The 20,999-nt window shown below is 39.7% G+C and overlaps 1 protein-coding gene across 1 annotated transcript; it reads right to left on the reverse strand.

Moving 5' to 3' along the window:
* Positions 1-2,233: 2,233 nt before the first annotated feature.
* ifngr1l (interferon gamma receptor 1-like) lies at positions 2,234-20,339 on the reverse strand. Its single transcript, XM_050071991.1, has 7 exons — positions 20,114-20,339; positions 10,480-10,606; positions 9,390-9,574; positions 9,078-9,265; positions 8,607-8,772; positions 6,485-6,597; positions 2,234-6,368 (listed from the first exon to the last, which is right to left on the reverse strand). The coding sequence occupies exons 1-7, from the start codon at positions 20,178-20,180 to the stop codon at positions 6,009-6,011; spliced, it is 1,206 nt and encodes a 401-aa protein (XP_049927948.1). The 5' UTR covers positions 20,181-20,339; the 3' UTR covers positions 2,234-6,008.
* Between the last annotated feature and the right edge of the window lie 660 nt (positions 20,340-20,999).

The raw sequence follows: 20,999 nt of genomic DNA on the forward strand, positions 1-20,999 counted from the left end.
TCTCAAGTCAAAACGTTTTCCATGAGCGGGGTCTATTATTACATATTTAAATTGTACCTCTGTGAGGTCATATGTCTCTGTTTGCTCTCTGGGGCTTAGAGGAATTGCCACACGTTGCTGCTGCAGGTTGATACAGTTCCCAGTATGTGTTACTGGAACGAGCGATGACTATCAGCTGTCCACACATTTCACTGGAAACACCAACAGTTTATTGGAAATGTGTTACATAACACTCAGTGACAACAGAGGGCGCGAGAGAAAGGAAGAGGACTGACAATCTTATCTACTTCTTCTCTCGCAATTGCTGTGTCTGCTTCATGTTAATTATTAACTACATTGTTAATGGGTTTATAAATATCCACAGAAGCTGAGAGATTATATTGTTATTGTTATGTCATGCAGAACATTAAAATAATCGTGACTGTGCAAATTTGGACTGCACTCAAATGTGCAACTGTTTGTAACCTTTTTAACTTTTTTTTCTCTATCATGATAATTTAGTGTAAATTTACAACACTTTTATACAGTGTTAGTTCAACTTTTACATCCTCATCTTACAGAATTAATACAGCTGAGGTAACTTTTGGTCACCAAAAGGATACGTAGCACACTGTGCGATTCCCAACCAGGGGTATTTGCACTTGCATTAGCGAGGAGCTAGCTGGAGGAATTAGCTCAACTAAATTTGGAACAAAAGAAGTTTTGATTAAAAAAAAATAATATACCCACATGTTGAGTGGATCTCAACATGAGTTGCTGCGATTGATAATAGGTTGCTCCAGTAGCTAAATGATTCAACTCCGATTTGTTGCACGTCATACCCGTCTGTTTCCCCATGATTCCCGTCTCTCTGACACTAACTGCCAGAGTGAAAGCTAAGATGCTAAAAAAAAAAAGATCTTTATAAAATGTGAGGGGAAAAAGAGAACATTAAAACTTAATAAATGAGCAAAGAAATTTTAACAGTAAGAAAGTGGATAAAGTGTAGCTGAGCATAATTGACTAAAAGAATAAAATGTTGAAGAGTCAAGCTTCTGCCACTCCAGGTCATAGTAGCAAAAATGCAAATTACTATTCAGCTGTATACAAACGTATTTTAACAATATCTGTGTTTGCATAATTTTATTTTTGTTTTATTATTAATCAGGTGGCACGGTGGTAGAGTGGTTAGCATTGTCGCCTCACAGCAACCATGGTGGGGGAGCCCTTCTGTGTGGGGTTTGCATGTTCTACCTCATTTCAGTGTGGGTACTCCGGCTTCCTCCCACAGTCCAAATACATGCAGGATAATTGGTGACTCGAAATTGTCCGTAGGTTTTTTTCTTCCTTGGTCTTTTTTTCTCTCTAGTTTTGTTTGGAAATCGTATGTTTGTTTTTTTTAAAGAGATTTTTAAAATATTTAAGTCCGTTTGTAAACTGGTGTAGACATATACAGCTATGTTTGATTTCAATGTTAGGTAGGCTCCTTTTAGAAGTCCAGCTCAGGGGTTTTTGTGCATTTCTTAATACAATTAAAGAACTAAATTAATAGTGTTAAATAGCATCCAGCTTAAATCTAGTTCAACTGAACACATTTTGAACATGAGGGGTGGTGTTGATGGTGTTGTACCTGACGCTGTGGGAGTATATCAGATAATAACTGCTGTAGATTACCAGAAACCTCGAGCTCCTCTACCTACAAACCAGTAACCCAGAATCAGTTGAGGATACACACCTGATAGTGAAGTCTGTTATCACCTGTTACTGGAAACAAAAAAAGGTCTCCCTCCATACTCACCCCCACACACACAGTAAAGAGGAAGGAAACATCACATCTATTCAAACACACACACACACACACACACACACACACACACACACACACACACACACAGAAGAGGACTCCCCTGTCACTCAAATTCCTGGTTTCAGAGGAGAGAACAATGTGGGCTGCTCAAATATCATAAAACATCACGACATGCATGTTTCTTCCTTCACATAGTGACTTGACAGAATCTGACGTAGCGGTTTAAATAGTAGTAACTCAGCTGCAACGTGGCCGCTTCACTACACTGAAATACCAACTTCCCTTCTTTAATGAGGTCACTTTTTTTTTTTTACTGTAATATGGTCAGCACAACATAAGATCTGGGACACAAATGTACACTGACATTTGTGTGCAACATCCTATCACAACATCCCTTCTCCTTTTTGACTACATCCTTCTTTAGAACAGATTACGAGCAGAAAAAGGTCAGACGATACTTATCTTGGTTTTATTGAAATGTGATGCTGAAGAAAATGACACAAGACAATTAACAGTCGTTTGCGCACAGAACCTGAAACATGTGGACAATGTGGATAATAATGAACTGATAGGCAGCTAAATAAGATAATCAAGTGCTTCTGTTTAATGGGCTGACCTATTTTTACAAATCTAACTAAACAGCATATTCACATAACATCACATTCAATCACTCCGGCTGGTAATTAGATCTGACCGTTCCTATTTGCAACCGATTAAACAAAAATATGTGTAAATAAAAAGCACCATTTCCCTTTTTAGTTCTATTCATAGTAACTGTGTTGCTCGTTCACTTCAGCCAGACTCTGCATTCATGTATTCAGCCCTGCGAGTTAAAGAATATAAACAGATCTAGCTGCAAGGTTCGGCGATATTGCACATCAACTTAAAGGAGCAGTGTGTAGAATTTAGCGGCATCTAGTGGAGAGGTTGCAAACTGCAACACAACACTTTAAAGACAACACAACACAGCTTACCAGTAGCCAGCAGCTGCCCTTTCGGAGTAGAAGACTCACAGTCCTGATAGACGTTAGCTTGCCAACCCCTGGCAACAAACCAAAAGATTCATTGTTTGAAGTATTAAGGCCAAAACACACCGGCGCCATATGACGCATGTCAAAACAGACGCCCCCATTATTCTCTATTTACAAACCCACACCTGCGGTGTGTCGATGCGCGTCAACGTAACATGCCGCAGCACTTCTCACTATTGTCCTATTTTACAGCATCGCCGCCCTTGAAAAAGCACTTCTTGTTCATAGAAAAGCCTATTTTGTACTTCCCAGCTCCCGTAGTAGCAGCTCTGTTGAAGAGCAGAGAACAACAACTTTGGCGCCATCTATTGTTTGCCATCTATCGTTAGCCTACCAACTACATTGGTTGATCTGCTGCTTTCAAAACATAATCTCAATGCTCAGATTATTCATTTAGTGTTCAATTATTAATTATTTATTCATTAGTCATTAATAACATATAGACAACTATAATAAGCAACTCACACTGGTACCGTCATTGTCTGGTTATCGTGGTCGTCCTGCATTGTGCGTTTTCTTTCGCTTCCTGCATCTTCTTCCTCGTCTTTTGTTCTAATTGGCGGTTGGCAACCAGCTAGTCACATTACCGCCACCTAGCGGAGTGGAGTGTGCAATAGAATTCCGGTTGACGCCCCGCAGCGCGACGCTTTGTGTGTGTTGGGAACGGCACTTGACTCACATCAATGACGCCGCCATCATGTGACGCCGCCGGTGTGTTTTGGACTTTACTCTCCAAAAACTTCATCCTCCACCAAAGCCACCAGCAAACCTCCTGGCTCCTGGATTATGGAGGTGGAGCACAGCTGTGTGGTTGTCGGACCTTGGTCTGAGCCAGCCCGGTGCTACGTTATGATTGGCCGGTCTGCGTCCTGGGGCGGGACTTAGCCAAGGTTCAAATCCAATTATAACATCATATCAGTGGCAAAAAATGGTCTCAAAGTGACAAGAATATCATTTATCATAATTATTTCAGGAAACGTCAAACATGAATGGCTCTATCTAGAGCCAGTGTTTGGTTTGTCTCCTCTGGGCTACTGTAGAAACATGGTGGTGCAACATGGCGATCTCTGTGAAAGAGGAGCTGCTCATATGTAGGGCTCATTCTAAGCGTAAAAAAACACAACGATTCTTAGATTCACGTGATTATACACTGATGAAAACACAGTTAAGAGTTACATTACATTTCTGCCGATAGCTCCTTCTAAATCCTACACACTGGTCCTTTAACATCTGTATAATTGTCTGTTATTTACCACAAACAAAAAATAATTGACTCAGAAAAAGACTTTACAGCACGGACATAAGGCACAATACAAAGTCTGATACAATGAGTAATATTACAACATCAGTCACGTTATACTCTGGTACAAGAACAGCTCTCGTTTCATGAGGAAATTAATAAACTGCAGTTCTCAAACTGCATTAATGCATTTAAAGGCTGAACAAAACAAAATAAATGTTGTAACCCAGGGTCTCCTGTGTTCAAATGTTCAATTAACTGTTAGTATTTGTCAAATAAAGTCAGAAATAAGAAATAGTTTTTGGTGGCTCATCTTGAACTCAGGCACATCTACATACATTTATCTACACAAATGGAATTCGGGGTAACAGCTTTCCCCATCCATCCTTTAAAGCCACACCTGACCTCTAGCAGAGCGACATCATTTAGTAAGCAACTGATTTATACATTTATCCCTCATTCTCCTCCTGATCTACCAGCAGGTAAGGCAGGTGAAGGAGGTGGCAGATCCCTATTCATCTCATCCACACACTTCTTTAAGTTATCCAGGACTTGATCAAATCCGTCTTGTGATTGTACCTGCCCAAATATTCCACTTTACTAAAAAAAAAAGTTGCATTGTGCTATAAGCCTAATGGAGATTAAAAGACTTGATTCAGACATTAAACACAGGTGCAAATAAGCAAGAGGACACTCAGTATCGTACGTCGAACTACTCCACAGTACAGTGCTGTAACCACTCAACTCAGTAGCTGATAAATATAGTAATGCGTGCGTACGTGCGACGGATTCTAGTAGACGTTACTGTATGAGACAGATGTTGATGAAACTGTACGTTAATGTCGTTATTGGTTATTATTTCAATATGTAATACAATAATTAGAGCAAAGCTAAGTCCATTTGAGTAACTGTGATTCATTGCAGTGAAGTTTTGAAAGATGAACATGTACACGATAAAGCAGTCAGTCAGCGTACAGAATCGCTGGTGTCGTTTTTTTAAGTGCCAGAGCAAGTCGCTACACGAGGTAAGGACATCACGGGGTATTTTCTACTCAACTCGGCCTCCACCACTTGCTGAGGTCTAATTTAAGAAAAAGATTTGAAGCTCCTGTGTACGTCTGATGCAGAATATCAGAATTAAGAACTTAAAACCCATTTTCCACCAAAATTAACACATACGCAGGTTTGTTATTTAAATGCAGCAAAAGGAAATAGACTCCTTTCCCACTGCCAGTAGACAAGAGGGGTGTACACGGCTCTAAACAGGATCAGTAAACAATAGAAAGCAGCATGGAGGCCAGTGAAAATGTTTACTTCTTTTTTCAAATCTAGTCTCTCTTTCAAACTCAGTGCCAACTAGTTTAGAAGGATGTTCAGGCACTGCTTGACCGAAACCTGCATCGCGCTGGATATGGGGCAGCAATTAGCACATCTACCAGGGTGTTACATTTCCATCACTCCTGATCGGAGCCATTTGGAGCTGGAAATGCTTAATATCTGTGACTACTGCAGAGTAATTTGCCCTGGGAATCAATGCTGATGGTAACCTCTCCCACTAAGACAGAAGCCAGATGTTAGAGGGTGTTGGTGGTTATTTTCGTCCAGAAGGAAAAGGGCTTTAAGGACAGCATTATGACACTGCTTAACATTCTGGGAACTGATCTGATTTGGTAATTCTTTATAGCTATTTGAGCTTGTCGTGCTGCTTTGACATATTAATGTAAATACAGAGGAAAATGTAACTCACATCAAAGTGCACTAACAAGAGGAACAAACCTGATTCTCCTTTTACTTGGCGTTGGGATGGTCTGACTAGGAAACAGCACAAACTGAACCACCTGACATCTGTGAACACTGTAAATCGCTGCGGAGATATTCATAGTTTTTAGATTTAATGACAGGTGATTGCAGGGCGTCATTTGACCTATGTAATACATTCAATGTGCCACGTTCAGCCGCGGTAGCCCTCAGCCAGTTCATCTGGTGCTAACTCAACCAGCACCGGGCGTTTCTCATAACCAGAGGGGAAATCCCTGGAGCAGAGCTCCTCCTCTTCTTCCAATTCTCTGCCAGCCATGTACCCAGGTCCTTCATCATTCCCTACCTCCACGTCATCAGACACACCTTCATTCTCGGTTGGCAGCCCAATGGGCAGACGGACTTCAGGCTCCATAGAGGGAGTAACAATAGTTGTGGGGTCGATCTCCTCTGGTAACAGTAGAAGTGTGGGTGTGGTAGGCTCCACCTGTGGCAAAGAGACCGTGTCCTGAACCACTCCAAACGTCCACTGCTTCAGTTTATTTGTGAACGTCTTTAAGACACAAAGAGGTATTGTTAGATTAGTGTTTCTTTATAGGACATACATTCTTCTAGCATATTCAAACATAATAAAATTTCCATTTAAATGATCAAGTGGGCTGAAGATACCATGGTGGATGGTAAAGGAGTTGAGGGCGTGGTCTTTTTTCGGTACAACATGAAGATAACAGCAACTGCGCACAAGACCGACAGGGCGACTGCAATGCAGACGTAGATGAGATCTAGACAAAACAAATGTAAAAGTAAAAACACTAGCAGACGTATTAATAATCCCACATAGCCACACTGTTTAACCAAAGAAACCAGTCGTGGCTCTGACTCACTGTGGTTTCCTGAATGAAGGGCTTTGCTACAGTACCCAAATAAAAGCATGAGCGAGCATGTGAAACAACTTTGAGGTACACCAACTAACGATGATGAGGCTTGATACGGACTCTGCTGGCTAAAACATGTCCTGCTGATGATGATAAAACCGGCATCCTGTCTGACCTGCTTCCCTTTACAATGACCCTTATTAAACATGTGGCCTTTCCTCTGTGACACAGTGTCTCTGCTCTTACCCCAAAGCTTAATGTTTAATAAAAACTTCTGAAAAGACACTGCGAAAATCACATTTTGCTTTTCTTCATATTCATTTCAGACAACACTAATAACTGTAAGTTTATTTATGTGTATGTAAAAAGATTTCTTTTATATTATCTACAAAAAAGGGGGAGCTTCATAGGAAATGTTTGGGAAACACTGGTTGGACCATTGTGGCTTCACTGGGTGCTGAAACATTTCCACTTTGTCTTTAAGGTCCCACTTTCAGAAACAGCAACTGCCTGAAACCCTGAGTCATGGTGGATACTCAGAAGAGCTGTTTTCACTGTTGTTAAAGGTGTTCATATTCCTCCTGAAAGAACAGCTACCAGAGATTTACCCCGCTTTGGATGCCTTGCTTCAGGTGTCTGTTTTTAAAGGGATAGTGCACCCAAAAATTAAAATTCAGCCATTATCTACTCACCCATATGCCGATGGAGGCTCAGGTGAAGTTTTAGAGACCTCACATCCCTTGCGGAGATCCTAGGGGAGAGGGGGTAGCAACACAACTCCACCTAATGCAGGATGACGGCGCCCCAGATTCAAACGTCCAAAAAACACATAATTGAAACCACAAAATATCTCCATACTGCTCATCCGTAGTGATCAAAGTGTCCTGAAGCTCCGACATAAAAAGTTGTTTGGAAAAATGTCATTTAAACTCTGTTTTTAGCCTCACTGTGGTCTGCAGTTCTAACTGCCTCTCTGTACACCGAGCTCACGTGTGTGGGCTTTCAATTATGTGTTTTTTGGACGTTTTAATCTGGGGCGCCGTCAGCCTCCATTAGGTGGAGTTGTGTTGCTACCCCCTCTCCTCTTGGATCTCCGCAAGTGTTGTGAGGACTCTAAAACTTCACCAGAGCCTCCCTCGGCATATGGGTGAGTAGATAATGGCTGAATTTTCTTTTTTGGGTGCACTATCCCTTTAATGTTTTTCAACAACCTAAAACGTGAAATTTTAGTACCTGAGAGTGCATCTGGACGAGTATAGAGAGAACTACGTCACCGCTGCAGCTTGTTCAAGTCACACTGAGTCAGAGCTTGCTGTAATATTTGTAATGGGTCTGGCCCATTACATTAGACATCAGTTAACACAAACCTTCTCTTGTTAATGTTAGCTCAAGATAACATTTCAATTGAAGAAGATTTAACTTCTTATTGGAACGTCACTTTTGTTTGACAACTGACATTACATTTGTCATTACAAAAAGAGTTAAGTACCGAAAAACAGCATCGTTAGCCCCCTTTCCACCAAGCAGCACGGTACAGTTCAGTTAAGTCGTTTTTTTTTCCGTTTCCGCACCTCAGTTTCTCCCCAATAAATATTTTGGTTGCTGTTCGTCTTTGAATTAGCTGGTAACTGCTGCCAGCTGTTTTACGTTGCACACGTAACATGTCGTTAAAACTGTACGCCCGTCCTCCTGAAGTTTCAGCGCTGTTACTATTTGCTGCCAGCGAGACAACTGTGATTGTACCTTTTAATACAGGTGGCATAACGGAGCGATAGTCCCACCTTGAACAGGCAGTGTCAAAGGCGCTCACAATTCTCCAAAGCTAACATAGCAGAATGCCTGTTGTGTATCTTCACATTAACAACATAATCGTACACAAAAAACACACAAGAAATGAAATAAAAATGTTACTCAACAGCTTGGTCCTTTGTCCAATGGCGTGGTGCAGTAATCTTTGGCTTTAACAAGTATCTTATTCACCTCTCCCTTGACCCTCAGACAGTGTTTCTTCTGTGAAGCATTCACTGAAAGCTCCCCCTCACACACCCTGTCCAGACAGCTCATCCTGTGGTGTCTCCCCTTCTGCACACACAACAAACAGTTAGGCTCCTTTTCATCAGTAATTTGTGCACATGCTGCAAAATGGTAAGTGTGTGATGCATGAGAGCACAGAGCGCCACCCATAACACGGTAAGCAGTTATATTACTACTACTAATAAGTTATAACACATTTCCTGCTTCTGCTCCTGCTAAACCAACTATTACTGTTTGACTAATAACTTCACGAGGAAACTAACACAAGTCTACAACTCATTTCCTCTGCTGTGATTGTTTTAGCGTTGTCATAACAAACTTTAGAAGGAGTAGAAGTTGTGAAAATGTCTGACCTCTTGGAGGAAAACAACATCGTAACTGAACATAGGCAGCTGTTGTTCACTTTCAAAGTGTTTCTTCTTCCTAGGTTTTGTATCTAAGCTGCGGCTTTTGTAGTACACCAGCCAGGGATGTGTGAAGCGGAGCAGGATGGTGTCATCTTGTTTGGTGGTGACGTTAACTGATGGGAAGTCCACAGAACCTGGAAACCAACATGAACATGGCTCATTTTTTAGTGTACCATCCACCACTTTGGTCCAAACTGAAATATCTCAACAACTTAAGTTGAATGTTGTCATTGTAAGCTCAGCGACATCAGAACTCACATTTGTTCTTCACTGGAGAGTCCTTGAAATAGGTGAAAGTGATTCCATCCTCAGGGGCGGAATCAGACTCATTCTGTCCAATCACAGCAGTGACAGTAAGGAAGTAGTCATTACTTGGATCAGAGAGAAACGACACGTCAGCTTGTAGCGGAGCTGGTGGTTCCACCCATACCTCATTGGGATGACTGTGGAAACAGAAAAGACAAGTGAGACTTTATTAAGAGAAGATAACGAGCAAAAGACAAAGTATAAACTATAATCACGTCTTCAGAAGTTTTTAACACATCTAAAAAATAATAAAATAATTCTCATGCTCTTATTAAATATCAGCGATTTCCATGAAACACATTTGTACATAAGGATATTTTTCATTTTAATATATTTATTTGGGAGCAATGCAAACCCTAATCAAGCATGTGTGCCCATCCATTTACCCCTACTTTTAAAAAAGCTTAAAACCTCCAGCAATTTTAAATTACTTTTTCACTGTTAAAAAGTCACAGTATAGTATGTGAATAAATTATGAAAATAAGTCATAGTATAGTATGTATAAAAAAAAAAGAAAGAAAAAAAAAAGAAAAAGGTGTAATAATAGTACGTGGGAAAAAATTGTGAAAAAAGTCAGTATAATATGAAAAAAAATCAAAGTTATAGTTTGGTAAGATAAAAAAATATAAAAAGTCATAGTATAGTATATGATTTTTTTTTTTGAAGTCATGCTATAGTATGTAAAAAAAACCCCAACAGAATAGAATGTAAAAAATATTTAAACAACCATAGTAAATAAAGTGGAAAAAAATCATTAAGTCATAGTATATTAAGTGAAAACACTTATTAAAAAGTCTTTGTTTGTAAACAACAAAAAAAAAAAAAAGTCATAGTATAGTATGTGAAAAAAATATGAAAAATTACTGTACTGTACATTAAAAACCAAGGCCTGATCCAGGATCACCAAGTTCTCTGGGTAAATGTTTTAAAATTACTTAGTTCACTGTTTGCTTGTACAGCTTAAAGCAGATCGTCATAAAAACATCGTTTTAAACAGCCACACAGATTTTATCAGATAATGTGTACGAGAGAAAACACGAACCCATTTAAACCATTCGTTGACTGAATATCGACTCTGAATCTCATCCCTGGCAAGAGCTGGTTGTAACTCCACTTCAGAACATTGTGCACATTGTGGCAGTGAAAGGTCACGTTGGTCGGCGGCTCCACTGTGGAAACAGTGACACAAACAGCAGACTGTATTTATTCTGAGGCATTTAAACACCAAAACAAAACCACGAAATTAATGTCAGACCACTACTTTGTTATGTCCCTTTGGCACTAGTAGCAAAGTATTTTCTAGAAATGACAACAACAGAGCCTTTGAATGAGGAGAAATTCCCCCTTCTATTAACATTAACACTGCCCTTCTTAATGAGGCTGGGTATTTTCAGTACCATTAACTTTCCACTAGAGGGCACTGCCTGCAAACAGATGCACAATATAGTCCTGCTGAACCCGTCAGTGGGTCTACGTGTTTTTCCACACGCACACAAAAGCTTAAATGACTCTAAAATACAGCACGAGTCCCAGAGAGAAATATTTTGGCTTTCAGTGCAGATACAGAGAACATGTCATTAAACTACAGCTTTCACTGTCTTCTTTAAAACTACTAGAAACTTTTCGAAATGCTTCTTCTGCCACCGAGGAACTGAGACAAAAAGACACTTCCCAACAGCCCACACACACTTCCTCAAATCCAAAGCAGCAAAAGAAGACAGTGTTTTGCCTTTTACCCTCATTAACCGATCCTGACGTCAGCGCTACGACTCTGATTTGATTTCAGCTCCATTACAAGACGACTAAATGAGATTTAAAGCCAGGCTGATCAGCTTGTGTGCATGTTTACACAAGCCTGACGGCAGCCTGTTACAGGAAGCAGCCATACCTCATGGCATTATTGTGTTCACACACCACAAACACACAGAGACAGTGATTACTTCTTTTTTGTTTTTTAACAAAGCATCAAATATAAACTGCCCCAACTTCTGTCATCGTCTTGTTTCAGAGATTATCACAATAAATCCACAACAATATGATTTCTTACCATTTTATATACTACAGTTTGGAGCGCCAAAAAAACCCCGCCAAAGTGACAGGTTGACACCTGCTCAGACTGGGGCCGGTTCATTATCAGATTATTGCACTGATGACATTTTCTCTGAGCGAGTTTCCAGGAAAAGACGAGATAGGGAGGAAGGAAGCAAGAACCAAAAATTGATGTGGCACTTTAAGGCATTTTAAAGTTCAATCAAGAACACTATCAACGCTTCAATAAAGCTTCTTCGATGAGATACCGAACATGCCATTGAAAAAACCCTTATGAGTCATAACGAGAAAAAAAAAAAAAGTACATTTCACTTTAATTTCTTCTGTGAACTGACATTTATGTGCATGCACGTGATAACGCGCACCCACAGAGAAACATTGAGGCTCATAAACAAACTGAGACGTGAAAGGTGTGAAAGAGAAATCATAGGTTGAAGCATGTACTGTAAAAGAAGTGATAACCGCAACAGTAAAGTTGGTTGCTGAGGGTGAGCACCACAAGGCAGCTCCAGGCGCACACACGTAACCACACCATTTCATTTCACAGTTTTCACTTCTGCTTTGTCTTCTTTTAGCTTTATATATGTGTTTTTTCACACTACCTAAAAACAGAAAAAAAGGAAAAATATATAATTTTAAACTTCAAGTGTGGAGAAAATCTGTGCTGGCTTCATGATTTACAGCAATCTGCACAGACTTTATGTACAGTAAAACAATATTTAAATTCATAGTGTCCATAACTCCTTTGCAGTTTTTTCAAGTTAAAATTGGGGACCTGATCTCAATCAAGCAATTACAAAAATATCAGCTTTGAGAATGAGGTCGACCCCACAGCTGAGGAGGCGTAGAAATCCTTTACAAAACACTGAGCATGTTTGTTAAATGTCACCTCATGAGGACAAACATCAGAACCAACAGTAGCAGACGCGGCTGACAGATTTGTGCACACAAAGCATAAAACCTCTTTCCAAAGCAGGAAGAGAGAGCAGATGCTATCAGACTTAAAAGGAGGTCACTGGAGATGTGCGTACTGCTGCCACAAAATGACTGAAAATGCTCCGAGTGCTGCCACAAAAGACTTCAGAAATGAGTTCACTAACATGCATGTCTGTTTTACACAGAAAGTCTGTTGTGAGTCAGTCCAACAAGATGCAATGAAATAATTAGGTGCAAAATGGTAGCATGCATGAGTATGTACATTTTTGTAAATCATCTTTGCATTTTTTTTATTGTATATTTTTCTATTTTAAGTTCTTGAGTGTTGCAATACTTTACTGGATGTTTCATGGATGTAACAAAAGCCAAAGTAAATTCCTTGTAAGTGGAGTCATAATTTCCTGATTCTGATTTCTGCCTTTATTAACTGTTTTCCTTGTTAAATTTATTGTTTTGCATTTGATATTTTCATGCTCTTATCCTACTTGGTACTTTTAAAATCATTATTTTTATATCCCTGATTGACCTTAAAGCTCTCCTGATGCTCGCAGTCAGAATGAGAAGTCAGTTCGACCGCAGCCACTGACACTGACGTCAAAATCATTTACAGATGGAGTGAAAAGGAAGAAAATAGAGGAGATGGACGTGGCGATAAAGACATGGAAACTGCACAAATGCAAAAAATTTGCACACATGAAGAAAATGTCTGAACATCAAAGACAAAGTAAGAACTAAATTCATGCATCAACGCACAGAACAGTGAGCTACATGACCCACATGGCTTTCCTGTCACCGCAGTGTCTCAGCCAGATTGATTTCACTGCATGAAAAGAACAACTCATAACATCAATAATGGCTGCATTGTACTGAGGTGTGTAAATGTTAGACTGGTCGGGCTAACAATGGCACTGCACTGTAAATAAAGAATTAACAAGTAACACAGCCACTGTCTGGATTTGAATATAACATTTATGAAACTAATACAGCAAATAATTATTTGTTTGCTTGTTAAATATTGATACAGACCAGCCGATGTATGTGTGCAGCAATAACTTGGTTGCTGTGAACAAATCCAACTTTTTTGAAACGTCTTGCAGGAATCAAATTCAGAATTATTGTGTATATTTACAAAAGTTTATCAGGTCGAACATTAATATATCTTGTCTCTTGTCTTGTATTCAACTGAATATGGGTCAAAAAAGATTTGCAAATCATTGCTTTTTTTATGTCATACAGTGTCCAAATTATTCCTAATACATTCTTAAGGCAAGACATGGCAGGCAAAAACATTGATTTTTCATGGGTTAGCAGTGGTCAACTTTGAGATTTTGGGCTAGTTTACTCCTTGAATATGTATTCTTTCAAACTGCTATAAAGAAAACATTCAAATTATACATTTAGACGCTTATTTCATTACATTTTGTCTACTTGCGGCACTAAGTTTCTCCCGAATTTCCCAAACAGTTAGCATTGTGCAGTGTAGGCCAATATGTTTATTAGTTGGGTTATAAGCCTTATATGCCTGTCATGTTATTAAATGGTCACTTTTCATGAGCTTGAAATATACTATATTATTATTATTATTACTAAGGGCCTGAACAATTATTCTGTTTGAGAGCAATTGTTTCCAATAGAAATGTATTAAATTCCCCTGAATGCCGTTTTCTCAAAATTAGTTTTTTTGTCATACTCCAAGTCAAACATCTCTGTAGCACCTAAGTACACCAAACTTTCCAGTTACACACCTAGCTATATTCTGAAGATATTTACAGAGGGATTTGTTAATAAATCATTCCTAGCCTGATTTATGTGAAATTTTATTCCCAAAAATATGGCAAAAATCGATTTTTTTTTTTAAGGCTATGGACGGTATATTTTGATTTTCTAGGTAATAAAAGCAGATATCTTTAAATCCCTCTGTAATTTCTTTTTCATCTTATATGTAAACAAAATGAAAAACTAATTTTGCACCTGGCTTTATCAGATGTTCAGATTTATCTACCTACAATATATGCAAATTAGCGAGAATGCCTAATCTGCATAATTAAACATTAAAATTTTTAAAACTTGTAATACGTTTTTTTTCATACTATTGTAAGTAATCAGCTGAGGAAGTTTCATTATGATATCTATTTTAAAATTTTACCCTCACCTGTAGTGTCTCACCTTCAATAATAACTGTCTGAACGATTAATTGCATTTGCGATAATATCGCAATATGATAAAACGTGATTTTCTAATTGCAACGTGCGCGATTACAAAGTGGTCACGTGACACGAGCAAGACAGCGTGGAGCATACGGCTGCATCAACTTCTCTTGCTGCCCTTTAACCTGTTGCGCAATGGCCTCTGGCTCGACGGAACAGTCACAAACTGACACAGCTGAGACTTAATCAGCACGTCAGTGGTGTGGACATATTTTGGTTTTAAAGAAGAAGATACTGCACAGCGTCAGGTGTTGTGCAGAGCGTGCCGTGCTACCGGTGCTACTTCACAGAGCAATACTCCAAACTTGTCCCAGCACTCGCTGCCTACAAGCTACCTACTTCCCAGACGACCACACAGGGGAAAATATTGCGGCCGGCATGAGAGATGGGGCAGCTGGGATCTCCATGTCTGCATCACAACGGACAAGGCGTCAAATATGAGCATGGGCATCGATTACATCTTGCCATTGGTAAGTTATCATGTCCTGTGTGTGTGTGTATGTGTGTGTGTGTGTGTAGGCCCCGCCTCTGGGAAACTAGGCTATGCTAAATGTCTCTAATATTGTGTTGGTCATATTAAAATTCATTACATTTTGTTGGGGGAAAAAAAGAGGCTACAATAAATAAAAAAATTTAAAAAATCGCATATTAAATCGCAATTGCAATATTGGGGGAAAAAAAAATCGCAATTAGATTATTTTCCCAAACCTTTCAGCCCTAGTCTGAACACAGTCAGTCGCACACAAACTTTGCATAAATAAAATTAGTCTATAACAGATAACAATTCAATTTAAATCAGGAAATCTATGATCGAAGAGAGCACTAACAACATGTTTGATGGCAGCTTTCAGTAATGGACAGTCGGGCTGCCACTAAAAATTGTTTTAACATCGGCCAATCTAACAAATATTTTCCTGATTGATCTTTGGTCTGTAAAATAATGTTTAAAGGCGCTGTATGTAAGAATGTGGCCAAAACGGTTACTGCACTCAAATTCAAAATACTGCCGCGAGTCGTGTCCGCCCCCCCTCCCCTACAGATTCGAGGTTGCTGGACAGCGGCACGCTGGAGACTGATTTGTTTGCCCACGGGTGGCTGCCGTGGCAGGGCCGCATCGCCGCATCCGTGATCTTCGGTTTTCCAGCGGACCATTCGAGCAAGTCCGGCTTCTCTGCTGCTAACGCTGCTGCCGAGATACAGCAGAGGAGACTGCTAATGCTATGTACCGGGACACTGCTAATGCTGCTTGCCGTGCTGCTGTAGCTCAGTCGTAACTGTAACTGATGCTGAGACTCTACTGACTGCGTGACTGGTAGATGGCGGTGGGTGGCGCAACAGGCCAAAACACAAATTCAAAACACGTAAAATATTTTTTTAAATGCGACTATTCTGGCTGTACTATTGTTGTCGGTGGGATCAGTATGTTATATGAACATTATTCCTTAGTCTCTGTGACATATTAGGAGGATTTTATGACTATTTGCTTTAGATTTCTTACATATAGCTCCTTTAAATGCCCATCACCTTTTATTAAAGCTGAAGCTGACATCTTAAAATTTCTTGTTTTGTCTGAAGCAATAAATTCAAATTTAAAATGATAAAAACAGAAAACAGCATTACAACTGAACTGCTGAAATTTGGTAATGTTTAGCATTTTTTATTACAAATCCACTACGACGACTGACTGATTATCATATTACAGTAGCTCTACTTGACTACTTAAATTTTTACTTCGGTGTGAACTGAAAAAGTACAGACAGCGGGATCCACCTCTGGACAAATTCAATTTTAGTATATATGTTTGATACGCAGCCTTAAAGATACAGTTGGTAACTTTTATAAAAAAATAACTTTTTTTCCCGTATTTTCTAAAATTGTCACTTTATACACACAGCAACAAATTAGACCAGTGATCTGTGAAAAAAAAAATCACACCCCTCTGCCTACTCTATTGCCTTGTGTTGCCTTACTGCATGAGAACGAAAACAACCAATCAGAGCCGACAAGTCTCTACCGCAGCTGTGAATCACAGCTTGTGAACTGTGGTCAAACTGTCAAACTAGGCAGCACTGATCAAACATGAATCACGATTTTTTAACTGCATTGCCTACTTCTCGCCTCCACTGTTTTCGGAAACATATTTTAGTGTACTGTTTAGCTGTCAATTGAGAAAGTTTGTGACGCGGCCACCATGTTGGATACAGTTAAACAGGGTGCAAACTTAAGCACTGCCCACCAGCCGAACCAACTCTCTAATTTAGTTTGACAGTTTGAGCGCAATTCACAGGGCGATTGACATGATTGACACCTGCGTCAGAGACTCCTCGGCTCTGAGTGATTGTTGTTGCCAACCGCACCGGGGTGTGATTCTAGCATGTGCCATTAGAGGTAGTCGGAGAGGAGATGGGGCATGATTTGTTTCACACACTATCTGTCTCATGTACTTTTTTCCTGAATATAGAGACAGTTTTGGGGCGTCCGTTAGCTCAGTAGGCAGCAATTTTTAGCCTAATTGCCCTCACTCTTTTGCTAAACCTCCCCACAACAAGCACTGTGGTGAACTACTAATGGGAACATCTATTCCAGACATAAATGAAAGCAAAATCTAAGACATGGTGTAAATTTTATCGGAAAGCCCCACATGTTTAGCTGCTGTATTCAGTGACTCATCATAACTGTGTACAGGGCTCCTAAGGGAATGCATTCAATTATCTTAGTGCTTTGGTCTCCCCCACGCAGCGTGATATCACACATCAAGGCTGTACAAAACACAATGAGAGACTGTCCCAATCCAGTCGTTTAGTACGACAGAATAACAAAACTCCTCACTGTATAAACACATCTAAACCCTGTGAAAGCCACAGTAACAACATCATCATGTAGCAGCGGTTCACAGATATACCCACAAGACCCCCTCTCTGACTGACAACAGCCACAGGATACAGTACACACACACCTCCACCACAATACACATTCTAATATCTCATGAATGACAGGATGTTGAACGCTCCGTCTTAAAAACTGTGAGTGGTTCACCATGTAGCACCAGCTGTCACCGACGTAGGAAGACATAGCTTTTGACCTAGCGCCTTGTGTCTGAGGTATTTATCAAAGCTCTAAGAGTAGGAAGTCACTCCTAAGTGGCCAAAAAGGCGTGTCACATATTTTGGTCATAATTGTTTTTAGAAATTATAAGTAAAAGCAAGTTATATACTGGGCCAAACTTTAAGAGAGCTACAGGGGTGTCCTAACCTGTCCTACAATCTCAGTTACAACAGTTAGATTTTAAAGTCTAAATGGCACATCTGCGAATATCAATTTCTATTTTCTGCTTTTAAAATGTTACCATTGTTTAACACATCCGGTATAATAATAATAAATCCAACAAGTGCAGGAGGCTAAGGAGTGTTTCTAAATTTAATGTTAACTTTCAGCGTGATTCCTCTCAGTGACTCTGAAATGCTTAATAAATACGCGACCAGATTTATCACAAATGCGTCGTCAACATCACATGAGACAAACAGCAGCTCAAAGCAGGCAAAATGCTTACAAATGCTTCCTGAGTGGCTGCTTGAGAAAAGATTTCAATTCCCCTCGCAAATTTCACTTCATGTGTGGGGGAGCTCTGACCGCAGCGATGGTGAATGGGACAAAGTGCACTGGTTACCTCACCTCATGTATGCCCGTTAAATCTTTGTCTAACATGTTGCATATTAACAGTGTCTAGGACGTTTGTGGTGCTGTATGTACCCAGGCTCCCCTGGGACAAAAAGAGATTTCGGCAATTCAATATAAAGAAAAAATACATGATAATTGTTAAACAGATTCATAATCATCTTTGTCATAAAGTCTTATTTGGGCTGTAACTAATGATTATTTCTTTTTTTAAGACAAAGAAAAGCCGCAACAACTCACAATTGAGAAGCTGGAATAAGCCGGTGTTTGGTTAAATTTGCTTTAAGGTTGACTTGAATGATTAAAGATGCTTATGAAGATGACAAGGGGTGCTTCAAGGTAGGGACATATGTACTCACACTGCACTGCGGACCACAGTCTGACCGTGTGTTCCGCATGCTAATGTACTGGGTGCATTAAAAGTTGTATTAGGAGTTGCTTGCTGCTAACAGCATCAGCCAAAATGCATTTTCACATCAAGTGTGCTGCAGTAATTCCCACAGACTGCAGAGGATCGATGCATATTCACTTGATGCATCTTAAGTTGATGATTGGTTACTTTCCAAAAATGATTACTGGAGTTTTCCACCTCATCTCCATCAGCAACGACCACAATTACAGGCATAAGTAACCTGATCTGTGAACAGCATCATATCAAAGGGGATACAGCTGACGCAAGGTGAAACGCCGCGTTATGTGTCACGTCAACAGTCCAAGTTTCAAATCCTGTTTTCAATTTTTATCACCCTGGACATTTGCTGCTCACCCTGTCCCCCCTGTTTAAGGTTTTTTGTGTATCTTTTGTGTCAAATGAAGCAAAATACCAAAGACTAAACAACTGCTCCTCATGTTGAGCAATTTCTGATAAGAAATGAATGTGTGCAGGTGTCCATTTCCCCAAGTATAACTGCATGAATGTTTGGCTTTTGCAGGGTTTCCTGCATGTGTCGCAACACAGTGAGTTTACTTACGTCTTGTTTGGAGAAGAAAAAAATGCAGAAACACATACAACTTTGCAGAAATACAACTTTGCAGAAATGCATTACACAAACAAAGTGGCTTGGGTAATACTGAAAACTACAAAGAGGAAATAAACCCCGAAAACAGAAGGCAAATTACCCCAGATACCCTCTCAAGTGCGTTTGTTCACACAGTTAGTCATATGTGAGTCTGCAAGAGTCACTGATGCATACACATAATTATGATGTTTGACAGATTGTGTATGATTTGGGGGGCATGTTGAAGAGATTTCTGGGGTCATATATTCACAGGTTAGATAGTATTTTAAGAGAGATCCCAGCTAAGATGTGATCTCATCCCTACAGCTCTTATCAAATTAACCCTTTCATAGTTGTTTTCATGACGTACAATAGATGTGTGCAATGCTAACGTTAACCAGGAGCAGCTGTACAATACCTTTCTGTCTAGCTGTGGCGTATTCACATAAACCATGGGAAAGTGTTGCCAATGATACAGTAAAACATATCATTTTAACCTCAAAATGACCTGCTCACACAGAATAATCAGCCCGTGTTGATAAGAAACAAGAAAAATCCCCACCCTCCCACAGCAGATCAGCTAGCGGGAATATAACGTGTTTCCAGTGAGGTCCATCCCCATTTCACTTCTTTCTAGAAAACAGTCACAGCATATCGCATACAACCCGACATTCAATTTAATACGCCATTTCTTAAGACATTTAATATATTCTAATTAATTCGGCGCCACATAGGTGTCGAACCAGGCTAACATTACGATTTTTAGCACTGATTTAAACTAGCTAGTGCACCTATGTAAGCTTGTACTCACCGTGGGCCTCCGCAGCTTTTAACAAGGCGAGAATGAGGAAAACGGGATGAAATGTCGACAAATCCATGCTGAATTGGCGACCCAGGGCTCCTTGTTTTCTTTCTGTTAAAGTCTGCAACAAAAGGAGACACTAACTAGTCTGACATTTCATTGGGGAGCTGCGCAAATAGGCTGGGCAACGGCTCGTCTCCCGAAATATGCTGGGTCTCACGTCACTCACCGAGCGAGCCCTGTTGGAGATCCACAAGCGGATGCGACCTTCCCTTATGCTGCATTCACAGACCTCGTAAATTTACCCTCCCAAATGCGTCGGATGCCAATTTTGTTGTTGATTAATTTGAGAAATACAGTGACATAACGATGATATGACACCACAGTGATTTTATATCTCTGTATTCGTGACATACAGCATAAGAGAGTAAAGCTATTTAATTCTAAATTGTTGATTCGGCTACTTTATGTTCTAATTGTAAGATTTCCCACAGTACTTGAATGCAGCAAAATTGGCTTGTGTTCATGTCACGTTACTGGGGAAAATACCGGATTTTCTTCTACTGTAAATACCTCCTTATTTCCTGTTGTTCCTGTTCCTGTTGTTATTCATTCTTTCTAATAGTAAATTGATAGACTAATATTTTAACTTGGTAGATAAATCATTAGAAAGACATTATCTGCAGTTATAAATTAGACTTTTACACATACAACAAAGTGTCTTAAAAATGCAAATTTCAAAATGCCAGTATGGTTTTGGATGTATGAATGAATGAATGAATGAATGAATTTTTATTTTCGTGTCTGGCTGCCCCAAGGCAGCCCATCCCTCATGGGATTATTCAGACACATTTTAAACAAAACACTTTCCAGTGCCATCATGCCAACATAACAT

Source organism: Epinephelus moara, chromosome 19 (assembly GCF_006386435.1).
Source record: "Epinephelus moara isolate mb chromosome 19, YSFRI_EMoa_1.0, whole genome shotgun sequence".
NCBI classification, from domain to species: Eukaryota; Metazoa; Chordata; class Actinopteri; order Perciformes; family Serranidae; genus Epinephelus; species Epinephelus moara.

Coding starts and splice junctions, on each gene's coding strand:
- ifngr1l (XM_050071991.1), bottom strand. CDS start 20,180: ATGGATTTGTCGACATTTCATCCCGTTTTCCTCATTCTCGCCTTGTTA. Junction 10,607..20,113: donor AAAAGCTGCGGAGGCCCACG/GTGAGTACAAGC, acceptor CTGTTTCCACAG/TGGAGCCGCCGACCAACGTG. Junction 9,575..10,479: donor TCAACGAATGGTTTAAATGG/GTTCGTGTTTTC, acceptor CTGTTTCCACAG/TCATCCCAATGAGGTATGGG.